General features: G+C 37.8%; 1 protein-coding gene across 6 annotated transcripts in view; it reads right to left on the reverse strand.

Annotated features, from left to right (window-relative positions):
- Positions 1-19484, reverse strand: part of PDE5A (phosphodiesterase 5A) — a 181075-nt gene that overhangs the window by 103608 nt on the left and 57983 nt on the right. For all 6 annotated transcript variants that reach the window (XM_074228323.1, XM_074228322.1, XM_074228327.1 and 3 more), the window contains exons 4-6: positions 10654-10725; positions 9050-9139; positions 1146-1283 (exon numbers count right to left, since the gene is read on the reverse strand). In XM_074228323.1, coding sequence (XP_074084424.1) covers positions 1146-1283; positions 9050-9139; positions 10654-10725 — 300 coding nt within the window. The remainder of the gene's footprint in view (positions 1-1145; positions 1284-9049; positions 9140-10653; positions 10726-19484) is intronic.

Below are 19484 nucleotides of genomic sequence, written 5' to 3' on the forward strand. Positions count from 1 at the left end.
CTCTCCATTTGCAGATCTATGTGATGGACCCCATATCTGGTCCCTAAAAGTCTTAGGCTTCAGTCTGTGACAAATTAAGAGGTTGCAAGTTATTGGGGCAGATAGGTGGTGCCATGAATTGAGTACCAGCCTCAGAAACTTAATAATTACTTAGCTGTGTGACCTTGGGCAAGTCACTTAACCCCATTTCCTGGGAAAAAAAACAAAAATTTAAGAGCTCAGAGTGACAGAGAAGAACCTGCAACAGGCACCTTAGACACCTATGTAAATCAGCTGCTATGAATCACTTTACAGGGAAAGGGAATTTTGATCATTGGGAGATAATTTTAGAGCATGGAACCACTCCCAAGGTACAGCTGTTACCTAATTTCAAATATAAAGTGCTAAATAATATTGCAATATTAGAAGAAGATAGTGAATATTTTGGTCCCATTTTTCCTTCTTTGCAAGTTTTCATGTTGTTAGATCAACTCTTAAGTGGTACAGTTGGACTGAGAAGTAGAAGATCTGTCACTAACTGACTGAAATCTAAGTCGTCCCTTCCTCTCCCTGGGTCTTGGTTTTCTCTGCTATACAATGAAGGGGTCAGACTAGTTTTAAATATCTTCCAAATATAACTCACCATGCCTCTGGATATCTAGGAGTTAGGGTCTATGCCAAGAACTTATGAGAGCAGGAGGGTCATGACAGTAGAGGGCAAGGACAGAAAAAGGATAGAAACATTTGACCATTGGGAAACTTTGCTTAGTATTCAAGAGAGATATAGGAATCTCTTCTTTCTTCTCCTACTTTGTAGACTAGACCACACCATCCAACACTAACAACTGATTTACAAGATTAACTAACATCCTAAACCAATGTTTTGAGTTTTTTTTTATTTATTTATACATACATATATATATATGTATATATATATGTATATATATATATACATATATATATATATCTTCCCCACCCCACCCCAACTCCAGAGTTTACATTAAAGGCTCCCCTTTTACTTACCAAGATTGCCAAGTCCTTTATTCCACTCCAGTTTCCCTTGCCACTGCCATCTCGATTCCACATTAAGGTGGATGGCAAGGGAGTGACTTAACAATGGGGAGGGCAGGGACGAACAACAAAAAAAAGGCAAGGCTGGTACTCACTGAGCAATCTTCATCCACAATAAAGATTGTACATTTCTGCACCTGCATGAAGGCAATAATGGTTGCTGCAATCTTTTTTAGAATCACTTCCAAGGACTGCTGCTCTTCAAAGATCAAACTAGCAAGGTCCAAAAGCACCTGGGGAGAGATGAAGCATGGCCCTGGGATCAGGGGATGAGTACAATGTCCCCCCTCCCAAGTAGACATAAGCACTGTGCCCTGTACTGAAGATGACCTCAGAGTTACATCACCACCCTCAGTAAGGTCTGTGATTGCAAGATCTGTATCGTTATTTAAAATAGGGATTGGGAGAGAGAAAATGTACAGATAGCATGGTACAGTGGATAAAGAGCTGCCCTTGGGGTTGGGAAGATGTGAGTTCAAGTCCTGTCTCTAATACATACTGACTCTGTGACCCTAGACAAGTCACTTACTCTGCTCTCAGGGCAAATCTTTCAGTCAATAAGTTGCAAAGAAGGTACTGACCTGCATTGGTAAGACTCTCCTGAGTTCCTAATACCAATGAAATCACAGGTTTGGTCTTTATCCCTCTCTCCAAAAGACAATGGCAGTAGTACATATTTGCCAACTGGTAGTGCCATGGTTGGATATTTGGAAATGTGGGGAATTGTCATCTAAATAAAATGATTTCAATTTGGTGAAGCAAGAAATCATTTAAGTATCATTTATTAAGTGCTGACTATGTTTCAAGCATGGGATTTCAGGTCAGAAAACCTACCTTGAAATTTCACTTCTAATATTTACAAGCTGCATGACCTTGGATAAAATATTTCCCTTCTCTGAGTCTCAGTTTCTCCAACTGGGGGATGAAGGGTTTGCATCAGGTGGTGTTAACTCTACATCTATAACTTTCCTGGAGATTCCTCACCAGCCAATAACTTTAAAAAGGTCCTTTTGTGTTTTTGTTTCCAATTCAAGAATCCAGTTAACCTAAACCTAATTGTGATGGGTCAAGAGAGCTCAAGATGGCTTGGCATAAAAGGATAAGCAGGGTCAAAGAAGCTATTCATTCCTTTCAAGGTAACTCAATAAGGACATGCTCAAGACTTCTGCTTAGGTAAATTAGGAGAGACAAGCTAGGAAATAACAAAATGTTTCTAAAATTCACCTTCTTGTATTAAGTCAATAAATACTTAAAGAGCCCCTATTCTATACAGGAAAGGACCAAGAAGGAGCAAACAAAACCCCTATTTTCATGGACCACTTTCAGTCTTTTGGAAAAGAGAAAACATATTATATCCATCCATACATCCATATATATATCCATATCCATATATAGAGAAGAGAAAACATACTATATCCATCCATACATCCATATATACATTCATTTGCATAACTTCAAAGTAAGATAAAAGTAAAAGTAGATTGGGGTTCAGTCTAAATTAGAGATCCTTTGGACAATAGAGAAAGGAGAGTTTATTTCCAGATAAAATCAAAGAAAGATATTTAACAAGTTTCTCATAAAACAAAGACTATTCATCTAAGATACACAAAAGCAGAACCAACTTTAAATTCTTAAATATATTCCATAAATTAATTATTAATGCAATAAATATCATAGCCTCTTTTAAAACCTTGTTTAAGATTCTAGCTTAAGGTATGTTACTGCAGTGGAATGAACTCATTGTTGGGATTTTGTTCCCCATTGCTCTGACATTCTCCTTTCAGGTCTTCTCTCATTCTGGAGTTAATATTGCGGCATTCATGATTTGCAACTTATTTTTCCTTAATCTCACCTTCAGCAGCCCATATCCCTTTCCAAACAGATATTTCTCAACTGATATCATTTTTGGCATTTTTTTACACATAGGTTATCATTGGAAGCATACTATGAGCTACTTGTACCTTCCAACAGTCTCTCTTTTGTCCTTTGGGTCACTTACAATGTTAGAAATCATAGTTTTCCAAAGTAATCAGATAACATCATGAGGAAGACACTAGTATTTTTAAAAAATGGGGTTTTGTTTCAGGAATCATGTTGGGCTTAAGGAAAGCACTGAGATATTTCCTAGCTACAATCCAGCCTAATTACTTTTCCTATTTGATTCGAGATAGATTCTAGATAGATGTGAAATACTCCTAACTTCGTGCACTCTAACACTAATAAATGTAGATTGATCATCCATCTGCATGTCAAAGTCTAGACAATATGCAGTTTTCATCCATTTAGGTTTTCTTGCATGGATAGTTAGGTCAATCTCTTTTGAATAATTCTATATCTCACCAAAGAAAGATTTAAAATGTTCTGGAACTTCATGAAATTAGCAACATGTCTTAGATCAACAGAAGCTTCTATAGGAACATTTAGGGGAATTCCTTTTGTGTCTGCACTCAGTGTAGGACATCCTACATGTCAGTAGCCAAATCCCTTGCTGAGCACATATCTCATTTTCTTTTTCAATTGACTAAAATAATCAAAAAGTGGTTGAAGAAAATTTCCCCTGTGGTCAGATTTAAAATGGAATTTTTTATGATCTTATAGTACACATAAGAGACTTCTTGTCAGAGGAAAGCCTTCAAGCCTCTGATTAACTCTAAAATGTTTACTTTTTTGGTGATGAAACAGAATACACGACAGACTATGTCTCCTATATGATCATAGCATCTTTTCGTTGCTCTTTCTTCCTTTGTCTCATCTTTTGAGGCCATTTTCCATTATCACCAGGAGCTCCAGGCATTCCTTCCCTCTTTGTTTTCCTAAGTTATTACCTCTGCTCTTATCTGATTTTCCTTCCTTCAAAGTCTTAAATCAATAGAGAACCAGTTCAATATCATACCATCCTCCAACTCTGAGACTCTTAACCTATCAGATTATTTTGTTATTGAGATGTTTCAGGTCTTACTTTTTCTGTCCCCATTTTGGGTTTTCTGATCAAAGATACTGGAGGGGTTTATCATTTACTTCTCCAACCCATTTTAGGGCAAATATAACTAATAAATGTCTGAGGCTGGATTTTAATTCATGAAGATTAGTTTTCCTGATTCCAAACCTACTACTCTCTCCACTATGCCACCTAGCAGCCAATCAGAAGATTACAGGAACATAGATTTAGAGCTGGAAGAAACTGGAAAACCTATATCCAATCAATCAGTATTCCTTCTTAACTATCTTTCCCCTATATGTACTGTTTTTCCCTCTTGGGATATAAACTCTTTGAGGTCAAGAATCCTCTTGATTGCTTGTATTTGTATCTGTGATACTTGGTACATGGCAAATCATCCATCCTTCCATCCATTTCTCCCTTGAACTCTGTATATTATGTTACTATTGACTATCTCCTTTCTTCATAAATTGCCTTTCCTCCCCTGGTTTTCATGACACTATTGTTTTCTGATTTTCCTCCTATGTTTTGTCATTCTTTCATGTCTCCTTTGCAAGATCTTTCCCAATCATTTCCTTGACATGTTGCCTATACTCTGGCTATCATCCTTAACTCCCCTGGGGTTCTGATTGATGAGCTTTTATCCTGCCCACAATCAGACCTCCATGTGACTAATAACCTCCTCAACATATTGCATGTACTACAGCCATCATCTTCATTCCCCCCATCCTCCACTGGAAGTACTCTTTCCTTGAGTTGTCCAGTTCTGCTAGCTAGGTTTGGGTCTGATCTTGCTGGAGTCAGGGCTCCATATTACTTCCCATCCACACCACAACACTATTTGTGCCTCGCTCCATTTCCAGCCTCCCTTTATGTGTTGTCTTCCTCCTTTGAGGACAGGGTCTCTCTTACTTGTTTACACTTGTCTACCCAGAGTTGAGCACAGTAACTAGAACCTACTAGGCATTGTATAAATAATTCATCTATCTACAGACAAAGGGGGGATATACTCTCAATGACCTATCTGGGATCTGCTTCTCTTCTTTCTTTATAATGTCTGTTATATCAAAGATGACTCTCATGGCTTCAGCAGCTATCTCTTTGCAGAAGTATCCAACATCCATATCATAAGCCTAAGTCTCTCTTGAGTTCCAGACCCACATCAGCAACTGTGTTTTGGATATTTCAAACTGGATGCCTTAGAAATATTCCACATTCACTATGTCCAAAATAGAACTCATTATCTTTTCCCAAAAAATATACCCTTCTAAACTTAACTATTTTTGTCATCTCACCATGTTCCCAGTTACTCTGGTTCAAAACCCATAAGTCAAGATTTCTTCATTCTCCAATTCTCACATCTAATTAGTTGTCATATGGTCAATGATACCTCCATGACACATCTCGCTTCTCTCTTCTCTCCAGATGCCAAAAGCATTTCACCATAACATCTTGCCTGGAGATGAGGGTCTGCTAATTGGTCTCCTTGCCTCTGCAACATACCTACTGCCAACAGTATACTTTTTAAAAATGGATTTTTATCATCTTTTTTTAAACAGCACCTGCATGCCCCCTATATAATGCTTCCTTCTTTCAAATTAGTCATCCTTTATAACAAAGAATAAAAAAGAGAAAGAAAACAATCAAAACTTCTGCCAAACTAAAATATTGACCAATACCATGTTCCACACCTGGAGACCCCCCCCCACTTCTGTGAAGGAGCAGGGAGTTGCCTCATCTTTCTTTTCTGAGGTCAACCTCAGTCATTTTCATTTGACCACACTCAGTTTTGATTGTTTTCAGGTGGATTTTCTTTCTAATTCCATTGCTTCAGTCATTGTGTCTATTCCTTTCATGGTTCTGCAAGTCCCACCTTGATACTCCTAACATCCAGGTCTGATCAAGAGTTTTTCCTGCTCCAGAAGCTCCAAAGGCTCCTTTAGTCCTCTTATACTCATGGGAGGAAATGAATAAATACCTCAAATGAATCACCCAGTCTCATAAAAGATGGCTGTTCGGTATTCGTTTTCAGAAACAGGATAGGAAAGCGTCATCATTCACTGGCTTTTTCTAGTTCTTTCAATTTGGCAAAGTGTTTCAGATAGACTGATTCACTTGATCCTCACAGAAACCTTGTGAGTTAAGTGCCAGAAAAATTCCAATCTCCATTTTACAGATAAAGGATGTGAGACCTAGAGAGGTTAAGTGAATGACCTAGGGTCACACAATAAGTAACTGTCTGAGGTGGGATTTAAATTCATATCTTCTTTATTCTAGGGCTGGCTCTATCTGCCAAGGAATATTGTGTTTCTGTAAATACAAAAAGCCATTATTTATCCCCACATTGTATAGCTATTGATGTTTCCCTATAAAATTTACTTTTTGATTCTTTCAATTCTTCTTGTTACATTAAGGATAAAAAAGCAATTGAGTGCTAATCTTATTATAGCCTTCACTCTGATTCCATATAAGTGTTGTCTTAACAGAGAGGGAGAACTCCTGGCTTAGGATGGAGTTAGATATTCAGGAGAACACAGATTCATTCATTCATTCAATAAATATTTATTAGGCTCCCATTACATGTAAGCAATGTTAAACACTGCTGGGATCAAAGACAATTCCTGTTCTCAAGGAACTTACAGTCTAATGGGAATCAGATGTGTAATGGTTAAGGGACAGGGGAGAGGCTATACCCCAGAAAACCAAAAATAGTAAGATGCATGATGGTCAGTAAATGGGAGGAGGATGCCTTTTGAGCTGTGTTACTGATGTCAACAGAAATATAAAAATTCAAAGAATATTCAAGTTCAAAAAATATAAACATTCAGAAATAGAAAATATACAGAAATAGAAAAGATCAAAGAAAGGATGGGTTGAAGAAAGTTCAAAATATATTCCATATTGACCATTCTGAGTTTGAGATGTGGAAAGGGCATCTGGAAAGAAATAACCATCAGAGAATTCTGGACTGGAGTTCAAGACAGAGAGGAACAAAGCATTTGAGAATCATGTGAATGGATAGAGTAATTGAAACCATAGGAATAGATCTCAAAGAGGAAGGAGAAATAGAAAGGAGAGAAAGTGAGAGGGAGAGAAGAGAGAGAGACAGAGACAGAGACAGAGACTGACATGCACACATACAAGAATAGAGAGATGAAGAAAGAGAAGGAGAAAGGAGAACTATAGAAACCAAGTCAGAGTCTTGGGGTTCCATATTATGGGAGTGGGGTCATTAGTATCCCACAAATAAAAATGAGGAGAAATAAGAGAACTGAAAACTAGAAAAGACATCTGTATTAAGGGAAAAGAGATTCTCAGGAAGGAAGGGGTAGACAACAGTTTCAAAAAGCACCAGAGAAGTCAAGGATGATGACATTTTTAAAAGATCATCAGATAAGCAACTAATAGATTATTAATAACACAAAGGATGTGAATAGACAATATCGGAAAATATTGTGGAAAGATAGGCACACTAATGCATTGTAAGAATTGTGGATGAGTTAACATTCTACAAAACAAAATAATGAAAATGACCATATCCTTTGGCCCAGAGATCCTTCTACAAGTAAAATACTACCAGTAGGGGCGGCTAGGTGGCATAGTGGATAAAGCACCGGCCTTGGAGTCAGGAGTACCTGGGTTCAAATCCGGTCTCAGACACTTAATAATTACCTAGCTGTGTGGCCTTGGGCAAGCCACTTAACCCTATTGCCTTGAAAAAAAAATACTACCAGTAGATTGATCATCCAAAGAAAGCGCTCTTCTTTCTTGGTATTGCACTTGATACTCTTGGCCACCCTCCTCTGCTCTAGATAGTCTCTCCTCTAGGTTTTCATGACACTTCTCTTTCTTGGTTCTTCTACCTATCTAATCACTCCCTTCCTAGACTCCTTTGTTAGATCATCATTCATCATGCCTCCTAACTGTAGGTGTTCCCCAATTTCCTAACCAAGGCTTTCTTTTTCCTCTTTGTAATTGCATTGGATGCTGTGTATTTTTTTTATTTCTATTTAGATGTCTCATTTCTATCTCTCTCTGTCTATATCATGATCTATCTCTATATGTTTATCCTCTCTCTCTCTCTCTCTCTCTCTCTATCTACCTATCTATCATGTGCTTCCTTGAGTATCAGTCCTACATTACCAATTGTCTTTTGGGACATTTCAAGGTAGATATCCTAGAGACATCTTAAACAGACATGTCCCAAACTGAACTCACTATCTTCCCCACCTCTAAATTCTCCTCTCTTCTCTACTTCTGTTAAAGGCACAATAATCCTTCTAGACTCCTGTATTTGTATGACTTTGGCATTACTCTCAATTCTTCACTCTCCCATTCCTCACTCCATATATTCACTTAGCTGTTTCTACATTCACACCTTTCGCCTCTATGCCCTCCTCTGCTCTCACATAACTATCATCATTACCTTTTGTCTAGATTTATCACAACAGTTTTCAAATTGGTCTGGTTATCTTCCTCTCCCTTCTACAATCCATCTACACATTGCTGCCATTGCTATTACATAACTTGTAGAGACTTAGAATGGATGGTGTCACCTACTAATTTGACTCTACCTATTTTGCATTTCTTTTAGAATAAAATATACACTCTTCTGTTTAGTTTAAAAGTCCTACTCAACCTGGCTCTGGTCTAATGTTGGGAAGAGTTGTGGAAAGATGGTTACACTTCCAGCTATGTTAGACGTAACTGTTTGTATTGTATATTTATAGCTAGAAGGGACCTCATTGGCCATCTAGTCTAAATTCCTTATTCTATAGTTGAAGAAATTGAGGCCCAGAGAAATTAAGTGACTTGTCCAAGGACACATAACTAGAAAAGGTCAGAGGCAGGATTTAAACCCAGGTAATTCTGACTCTGAATCCTGACTCTATTCCCCACTACTTCTCTAAAGGGAACTCCAAGTTCCGTTTTAGTTCCATGTCTGATGTCTAGATCTGGTAACTGGTAATCATTACTCAGAATTGGCCAAAATTCCATATTCCATAACCATGTCTAAACTTCACATTTCCACAATCTTTTACTTATACACACTGGATTTACCTGGTTGCGTTTGTTCTCCAGGAGTGATGTCTCATACAATTGGGCATTGTGGAGAACAATCCCACAGAATGCCAGATAAGCAGCAAAATCCTGGAGAGATAGAAGACAATGACAAAAAGGTTTTGAAATAGCCACCAAGTTCTTTCACAATTCTTGACTAATATAAAACCATTGAGGATGGGTATATGCTTTCAATTACTTCCTATTAGAAACACATGCAAAATAAAACATTAGTCCCAATATAATTTAATAGTACCATTAATTACAAGATGTCCCCATAAACACTTAAGCCTATGGACTTCTTCAACATAAAATTCACAGAAATATACAAAATAATCATTTGAAGACCCCTTCAGTACTTTTATGAATTAACTAAGATCATTTGGATACCATGATGAAGGAACCATCTTCATTATTAAATTGTATCACTCTTTAAGTGAAAATGGATTTGGGTTTTGCATAAGAGAGCATGAGCTCATTACATCAACAGATGTAAGCAAAAAATGCATCAGGTTTGAGAACATCAGATAAATGTAGAGCTAGTTAGAGCACATGAATGAGCTAGTCTCAAAGTCAGAATGATGTGGGTTTGAGTTCCATCTCTGAACCAAATTTGTAGTGGGGTCCTTGTCAAGTCATTTTATATCTGAGGGCCCCAGGCAATTCTCTAAACAGCAGAAAAGTTGCTGCCCAGAATAGGAAGAGGGAGTTTCTTCCTCCAGGAGTTTCCAATATCCATGAAATTACAAATCCCATCTTTCAACCCATCTTGCAACTCCATCTACAGATAAATTATTGGATTCCATGCAGGCCCAGGGAAGATTAGCTTATGTTCTGTACCTCTTTAATCTTCTGAGATGACATCATGGATAGCAGCCAAGATGTCCTTTGACAAAACACCCTGTAGACCATTGTTAGACAAAGTTCAGGGTTAGTTGAGCCTTTACTATGACTCAGAAGGGTTTCTGGGTGTGTGTTCTCAGAGAGGCAGAATGAGTGTTTTGAATTGATCCTCTCTACATTTGGAGGAAATGAGCAATAAAAAAAAAGAGCTTGACTGTTGTTCTTTCCAACATTACATTCCAACTCCTGAGCCTGGATTCACACCTTGGCGCCCTGATGTCTGTGTAAAAAGTTTATAAAACAGTCTTAAAGTTGCTTCACCATTGAGTCAATTCCAAACTTTCTTCCCAGAGTCCTAAATTTGGAGTGGATCTTACAGGGATTTTTATTCAGGGGCCTCATTTCTTTTCACCAGTGATGAAAGCTAAATAACATCATTAAAAGACCATAAGCAACCCTTTGTGCTGTCTTCACACTTATAGGGACCGCCATTTTGATAGTCTTGAAAGTGACAGATGACCTCAAATAAGGACCTTTTTGTAATTCTAATAGTGTACCAATGTCCAAGCAATAACATAGATATACTGTCTATTCAGATCATCTTATGTCCACAACTCAAAGAAAGCCAAACCATTCATCAACTTTGACCCACCTCCCTCCAGCTCCATCAGTTCCAAGTTTAACCCTGACACAAGCATCCTATTGCCTCCAATAAGAAAATAAATACCATAGTGGTGTAAAAATAAATATAGTGTCCATACCTTTTCATCTTTTTCTGTGAAAGTGCCGCCATTTTCAGATTTCTTGTTGATGGCTTGGGCCACACCAACAACCTGATGTAAGAAAAGAAAAGATATGATTGCCACTTTTCTCAGTCATCTCATCTTATCTTTCGAACTTTAATGAGAAGAATCAATGATTAGAACTCTGATGGCTCTTTTTTTTTAGGTTTTTGCAAGGCAAATGGGGCTAAGTGGCTTGCCCAAGGCCACACAGCTAGGTAATTATTAAGTGTCTGAGACCAGATTTGAACCCAGTTACTCCTGACTCCAAGACGGGTGCTTTATCCACTATGCCACCTAGCCACCGCCAAAGTATTTTTTTAGGTGGCTCTTCTTTTACAAAATAACTTCCAAATTAGTTTTTTGGGATATTTTATAATATTTAAGCTCAGAATTGCTCTTCTAAACTTTGGTCCTAGTTCCTTAAGGTTTATATAAAATGTATGTTCTTTACCATGATTATGTATTTCTTGATTTCAAGACACCAAAAGGTCTGTGATGTCTTTGATGTTGGCACTTCCAAGACCAGAACACAAAGCAGTCCTTCTCCCTACCAGCTGAATCTTTTGAGATACCAAAACCAACCCTCTCTCCATTCCACACACATACAAAAAAAATCACCTTAGTGGTCAGCCTTTGGGTGCTGTGTCTTTCTGACCTCAGCCATATTCATCTTTGGTTTTGTTGGCTGCAATGACTAATTTGTCAAGAGCAGCCTAAGTTTGTGTTGGTTCATATTGCTGGCATGATCTTCAAGAGTCTTAAGATTCCTTCATACTATGTACGACATGTGACCTGGGGTAGAGGTCAGGGAAGAGAAGCCAAGCAATACAATACTAACTGAAAGGGTTTTTCTTAAAAAATAGGTCAAAAGGACAAATGGATGATTTTTCTTTTGTGTTAAAAATGAAGCTGCACAAGAGATAAAACAAGCATTTCTTGTTGGATTTTGTAGGCAACATTCAAAAATGAGCAAATTATCTTTAACTGAAAAAGAAGTAAAACCTAACAGTCCATTCTTAGTTATACTGGGGAGAAGTTCAATTTAGACTGCATTACAGATGTTTTTAATTGTCTTTAAAATTTTTTTTAATGTTTATTTTCACTTCCAAATTATTTCCCTATTTCTCTCTCAAATTGAGGAGGTAAAAAACATGATAGATGCTCATTAAGCATATGAAGTCATTCAAAACATTCTTAATGTCCATAGAAAGAAGGGAAAACAAGAAACCCTCAATACTGTTATCTCTAAGCCCTATTTTACTCACCAGGATCATTATTAGTAGAGCATAGAGCACTGGACCTGGAGTCAGGAAGTTGTTCTTGAGTTGGGTCCAACTTTTTGAGACTCCATTTGGAGTGCTTAGCAAGGGTATTAGAGTATCTTGCCCTATCCTTCTCTAATTCATTTTACAGGTAAAGAATTGAGGCAAACAAGGTGAAGTGATTTGCTCAGGGTTACATAGCTAACAAGTGTCTGAAGCCAGATTTGAACTCAGAAAGATCAGTCTTCCTGATTTCAAACCTATTGTTCTATCCACTTTACCATCAAGACCTGAGTTCAAACCATTTCCCAATTACTCAATACTGTATGAACCTAGGCAAGTCATTGAATCTCTCTCAGACTCAATTTCTTCATCTGTATAATGAGGGTAATAATAGTAGAGGATCAAATGGGATAACATATATAAAGTGCTTTGTAAACTCAAAAGTGTTTAGAAATTTAGCCATTTTATTTTGCATTGTTTTCCCTCTTCTTCCTCTTTGTCCCCCTCCTCTTATACCCAGAAACTTTACCTAAATTATTTTACATATATCATTCCCTTTAAACCACAGAGAAGATAGATAGTAGCAGTATTTTTGTCTCCATTATTGAGAAAGCTGAACTTTCTCAGCACAAGTAGAAAGGAAGAAAGGGAATAAATATTTACATGGCACCTACTTCTCTCCAGGCCTTGTGCTAAGTGCTTTTCAAAACATATTGTTTGATCCTCACAACAACCCTGGGAGAATAGTGCTATGATTTTTTCCTACTTTGTAGGTGAGAAAACTGAGGCAAATAGCTTGAGCTGCCCAAGCTCCCATATTTACCTGGTCCTTGGCAATAGGATTAGAATTCTGGTCATTTTCCTCGACAGACAATATTTTTCAAGTTTATGGTGTGACATCTAATATTTATTTTTGGAAAAAAGATACTTTGGTCAAAAAAAGGAAATCAGGAATGATTTATTTTCCTCAGAGTATACATTTGATTTTGAGTTTTTTGTTTTATTTTTATTTTGCAATGGGGACATACAAGACAGCTAATCTTTTACCTTGGAAAATGACAGAAACTTTGGCAAGTCAAGAGCTTAAGAATCTCTGACTCCCACCACATAGCTTCATGTTTACTGGTCTCTTCTGATTACAAGGCACTCTGTACTTCAAATTTAGGCAAAGTGAGAAGAATTTATTCAGTACTCACTATTGCTAAAACTAGGGATACCAAGAAAGGCAGTCTAGTCTGATACCCAATTGTCGAGATCGTTGACTTACTTGCCATATTGATTCCCACTGCGGCTCTCTTGTATTCTATGATTCCTACTGCCTCCACTTCTATGTTACTTACAATGGAGGAAAATGAGTTGTGACTTCCTCCCAAATGGACCAGAAATCTGATCCTTGGAGATTGTGAAAGGGCCATATGGACAATTTCCACTAATATACACAGCAACTCCTGTTGCATTCTATTATTGTTATTTAGTAGTTTGGTTGTGTTCAACTTTTTGTGACCCCATGGACCCCAGTACACCAGGTCCTTCTATACTTCATTGTCTCCTGGTTTGTCCAAATTCATATTCATAGTTTCCATGACATTATCTATCCATCTCATCTTTTACTGTTTCCTTTTTCTCTTGCCTTCAATCATTCCCAATATCATGAATCCCATCTTCTCATTATGTGGTCAAAGTACTTAAGTTTCAGCTTTAGTAGTTGACCTTCAAGTGAATAACCTGAACTAATTTCTTAAAGTATTGACTGATTTGATTTCCTTGCTCTCCAAGGAGCTCTCAAAAGTCTTCTCCAGCACCAATATTTAAAAAAAGGTGATTCTGCAATGCTCAACTTTATCCAAGTCCAAATCTTAGAGCCATATATTACCAATGGAAAAACCTTAGCTCTGACCATACAGACCTTTGTCAGCAAGGTGTTATCTCAGTTTTTAAGTAAGCCATTCAAATGTGCCATTCCAGGAAGCAAGAATCTTTTAATTTCATGGTTGCAATTACTGTGCAATGATATTTGAGATGAAGAACATAAAATCTGACACTACTTCCATTTTTTCTTCTATTTGACAGAAAATGATGGGACCAGTTGCCAAGATCTTTGTTTTTTTTATGTTAAACTGCGAGCCAATTTTACACTCTTCCCTTTCACCTTTATTAAAAGGCTTCATAATTTTTCTTCACTTTCTTGACATCAGAGTGGTATCATTGACATATCAGTGATTGTTGATATTTCTACCAACAACCTTAATTCTGATTTTGCATTTGTGTGGACTGGCATTTCACATGATCTACTTTGTATATAAGTAAATCAATAAGGTGACCCTATACAACCTTGTCATAATCCTTTTCTAATCTTAAAGCAATCAGTTGGATCATGTTCAGTTATAACTGTTGCTTCATGACCCACAAACAAATTCCTCAGGATTCATAATATAGTACCTTCCAACTCTTTGAGGACTCACCCCATTTTGTTGAGCTCCATGAAGTCAAAGTTTAACATTAAAAAACATAGATCTTGTCAAATGGTCTCATCATTTCTTGTCAAATAGGAGAAGAAATGGAAGTAGTGTCAGATTTTATGGTGTAGACAATAAAAAGATGTTTATCTGAAACTTCCTTGCTTTCCCCATTTTCCAGTGAACAATGACAATTTTGTTTCTAGTTGAACAATGACAATTTTGTTTCTAGTTCTTCTATCTCTTCAAAAGTCAGTCTGTTCTTTTGGTATTCTCCAAGCCTAGTTTGCAGAATCTTAAACATACCCTTGTTAGCATGTGAAATAAGCATATTTGTTTCCTAATTTAAATATTCCTTAACATTGACCCTCTTTAGTATTGGGATATAAACTCATCTTTTCTAATCCTGTGACCACTGTTGTGTTTTCAAATTTGCTAGAATATTGAGTGCAACACTTTTTTAGGATTTTAAATAGCTCAGTTGGAATTCCATCACCTCCACTAGTCTATTGCTAGCAATGCTTCCTAAGGTCCACTTGACTTCATTCTCCAGGATGTCTGGCTTTAGATCAATAACCATGGTTTTCAGTGATAATTTTTTTTATATAGTTCTTCTATGTATTTTTCCCACTTCCTTTTAATCTCTTGTCTTCTAACCCTGTGCTATTCTCATCCACATTTTCCTCTAAGCCTTCCATAGGATGGATGGTTATTTAATGCTAAGGTGTGTTTGGGCTATTATTAGATCATCCATGGAAAAGGTGGAAACACTAGGGTATTTGATGATTCTGTCAAATGGGGTAAAATAATGCAGGGACTAGAAGAACCATATCACTGTACCTTTGTCTGCTCATAATTTGTTCCTGTGGATTCAGTTTTCATAAGTTTACCAATGGTTTCCATATATATCTATCCACTTGTCTACCCCTGAGCTTTAGTTCCCAAATTGCCAATTGCCTATTGGAACATTCACACTGGATGTCCCAGAGCCATCTCAAACCCAACACATCCAAAACAGAATTCATTATTTTCTACTCTATCATCTTCTACCACCAAAACCAGTCATTTCAGAACTTGCCTAACACCATTGAGGCACCATTATCCTATGTTTTCAGCTTTGGTGCCATCTTTGACTCCTCATTTTCACTTATTCAAAATATTTATGTCTCTCTCTCTATCTATCTATATCTGTGTAAACACATATACACATATAATTTATGTATTTTTGCATGCGTGGATATATATTCTCTCTCTTAATATATAAACATGTAAATATATATCAATTGCCAAATCTTTCCATTTCTGCCTCCACAACATTTCTCTGCTCACAATAACTCAATCATAGTTCAGGTCTTTATCATCTGATAAATAAGGGAAAATTAATATTTTGATAAAAGAAAGAACATGAACCTAGAGAAAGGGCAAAAGTAGAACACAACAAATAAAGTCAGATTTTTTTCCAATGGATACCACAATTTTCTGACTTTATTTCTCTCTACTTTCCTCTCCCTTCATTTCATTGCTAGCTTCATCATTTATTGGGGACACAGACTGCCATATGCCACTACTTCATTGTCTTAGGACTTGGGAAGTCTGATCAATCAATCAAACTATATTTATTAAGCACCACTGTAGGGCTAGCTAAGCAGGAGATACCATGGGATGCAAGAATGTAGGGATTTCATATAGTGAGTATTCTAGACAGAACTTATGATCTCAACTAGGAAAGACACCACAATTCTTCCCTGTGTAAGTCTGTCTCTCTTGCACTGGTCCATAATAATAGAGTAGAATGGTAGATAAATCACTAAACCTGGAATCAGGAAGACTTGAATTCAAATCTGGTCTTGAGTACTTACTAGAGCTATGTGACCCTAGGCGAGTCACATTATCTCAGCCTCAATTTCCTCAGCTGTAAAATGAGGATAATAAAATTAATGAAACTTACTGTAAAGGGTTATTGTGCAAATAAAATGAGATCATATCTATAAAGTGCTTTGCAAAAAGACTGACAGTTGTAGTAATAGTAGGAACAGAAATAGGAACTTGATTTGTGATTTCATTCAGATGAGGAAATTCTCTCTACTGGTGTGGACTGGCACCTTCTCTGAAACTTTTACAGTCTCAGAAAGTAGTCTAGAGAATCCACAGGTTAGCCAGAAAACATCCAAGAGGATTTGAACCCAGATCTCCCAGGCTCTTAGGCCCATTCTTCATCCTCTTCATTGAGGTTAAAAAGTTAATTTAGAAAACAGGATAACTCATCCTTGACACTAAGAAGCTAAAGTTCTACCAATGTGATGTCCACACTATCATGTCAGATGCCAAAATCCATCACTCTTTGGCCAAACTGGATACTTGTCATTTGCCACAGAAGGTGTGTCTTCCACTCCCTGTTGACCAAAAAGGCAAACAACTGGATGCACAGATGTGTGTGTGCTTTTGTGTGTGTATGTGACATAGAGAAGATAGGTTTTGCCTCCTTCTTCAGTCCTCATGACTCACTCTCCCATTGGGGTTTGGCATTTTTAGGCAGGCACATGAGGCATTCTCATGCCAGGTTACTTGCTGATGGGCATAGTATGCTGCAGCTGGTCCTCATCACAGCTGGCTGCAGTGAGTCATCCTCACCCCCCTCCACTGCCCCAGATAGCTAAAGATATTTCACTTCAACCACTAGATTCTCTACACCCAGGAATGAGTGGAGAGACTAAGGGCAGAGATGCAGGGAGAGAAGGACTCAATTGTCCATACACTCTACTCATCAATATCACTCACACGTGTCCCCTAACTTCCCTCACTTGAGCTCTGTCCAAGGTCAGAGTCTCCTGACCTAGGCCAGAGAGTTGTGTGTTTGACAAAGATCCTGGGGTTAGAGTGGATTGAATCAGCTGTGAACTTGTAAGTAGGAAAACAAATATGAGACTCATAGGGGCATGCTGGTAAATGTTTTAATAATTAACTCTCTGAAAAAAAAAGGGGGGGAAGGTACGTGACACAGTGGATAGAGTGGCAGGCCTGGAGCCAGGAAGACCCATGTTCAAATTTACTCTCAGAGACTTACTCTATGACCCTGGTCAAGTCATTTTATTTCTATTTGACTCAAGTTCTTCATCTGTAAAATGAGCTGAAGAAATGATAAACCACTCCAGCATCTCTGCCAATAAGAATACAAATGGGGTCATGCAGGGTTGAACATAATTGAAATAACTGAACAACAGTTCTGAAAATACAGAAACATAATGCTTCGCATTTTCCTCTCTGCATACTTTTAAATTTAATCTACATTATTAACCTTTTCTTCATCGCTTTTATACAATCAACAGAACAATAAATCAGGTCTGAAGCATTTGCTGATTTTTGAGCTGCAAAATGCTCACCCTGAATAGCTAACAATCAGTTTTTTCCAGTTCACCCCTGGATCTCCATCTGGATGTTCCAAAGATGCCTTAACCAAAGTCACCATGTCCAAAATGAAATCACTCCCCTCCCTCTAAACAACCCTACTTTTAAGCTTCTCTACACTCTCCTATTTCTGTTGAGGGCATCAAAATCCAGTTTGTTATTCAGGTCATTTTTGACTCTTTGTTCTCCATCAGCCACCACAGCAAATTGATTACCAAGTCTTAGCAATTTTATCTTTTGAACTTCTCCCTGTCCAGTCCCTTCTTACCACTCAGAAGGCCAAGCCAGCCATCCTAGTAGGAGTCTTAATATCACTATGCTGGACTAGGAATGACCTTTTCATTGGCCTTGCTAATGTCTCTGTCTTTATTTCTTTGTCCCTATCAAATTCTCTCATTTCTGTTTCAGTCTGTCTTTCCCTCTTTCCATCTTGGTTTCTCTCTCTCTCTCTCTCTCTCTCTCTCTCTCTCTCTCTCTCTCTCTCTCTCTCTCTGCTGTCCTCTAACAGCTTTCAAATAAATCTTCCTAATGTCATTCTACTACTCAAACATCTTCAACAACACGCTATTGCTTTCAGATAAAAATACAAATATCTCCTCTCTGTGGCACTTAAGAGGCCTTCAGTTTGGCTCCAATCTGCTTTTCCCCTAATAATTTTTCATTCCTCCCTTCCATCTTTTTCAATGGTCATTCTTAACTGGCTTATTTGCTATTGAAAAGTGAGCTTTCACACCAAGCCTTTCCTTACCCGAGATGACCCCCTTTCTCACTTTCTCCTCACTATTGCTAGTAATAAAGATAATATAAATGGGCCTATGATGTCATGGGTATCCAGAATTCCTAGATGAAGAGACCCCCTCTACCAATGTGCTTTGGCACCATCACTGAACTTCTACAAGAGAGCTTCCTTGGTCAGTCCAGGGACCAGTCCAGGGTTCCACAAGGTAAGGATGTGGCAAATGAGGCACCTGGTCATTCTGTTTCAAAGGCTGTGTATCTATGTACTATACCATACTGCCTTTAATTTAGATTAATACTGTTTTGAAATATGCCAAGCCCTTTCTATAGGATCTCACTGAAACTTCACAACACCCCTATGAAGAAGATGCAACAGGCAATAAATATCAGTCAGAGGGTCAATAAGCATTCATTTATTATATATGTCAGACACTGTGTTGACTACTGGGGATTTAGGAAAGAAAAAATACAGTCCCTGGCCTCAAGGAGATATTATTAAGATATGATCATTACTATTTTCCAAAAGAGAAAATTGAGTAAGACAAGCCAAGTTACCTAGTGAGGCCTCCTACCTGACTTCCAGTTCACCATCCACCCACAGTACGACACATCATCTCACAGCTCAGCTCCACTCAGGGGCCAACATCAAGAGAAGACTTTTTCCTCATCTCCCTAGTTGTTAATGGAGTCTCTCCTCAGATTACTGTGGAAAGACTTATTTGTAACCTGAGACATGGACCAACTGGAGCCAGTCACTGAACCTCTCTGTATGCTTCAGAGTTCTCACCTGTAATATGGGGATAATAATACCTATCTTCCAGCATTGTTTGTAAGGCACAAATGAGATCATGTATGTAAAGCCCTCTATAGTGTCTAATAAATTCTTTACTCCCTCCCTCCCTCCCTTCCTTCCTTCCTTTCTCCCTTCCTCTCTTTCTTCCAT

Source organism: Macrotis lagotis, chromosome 3 (genome assembly GCF_037893015.1).
Source record: "Macrotis lagotis isolate mMagLag1 chromosome 3, bilby.v1.9.chrom.fasta, whole genome shotgun sequence".
NCBI classification, from domain to species: Eukaryota; Metazoa; Chordata; class Mammalia; order Peramelemorphia; family Peramelidae; genus Macrotis; species Macrotis lagotis.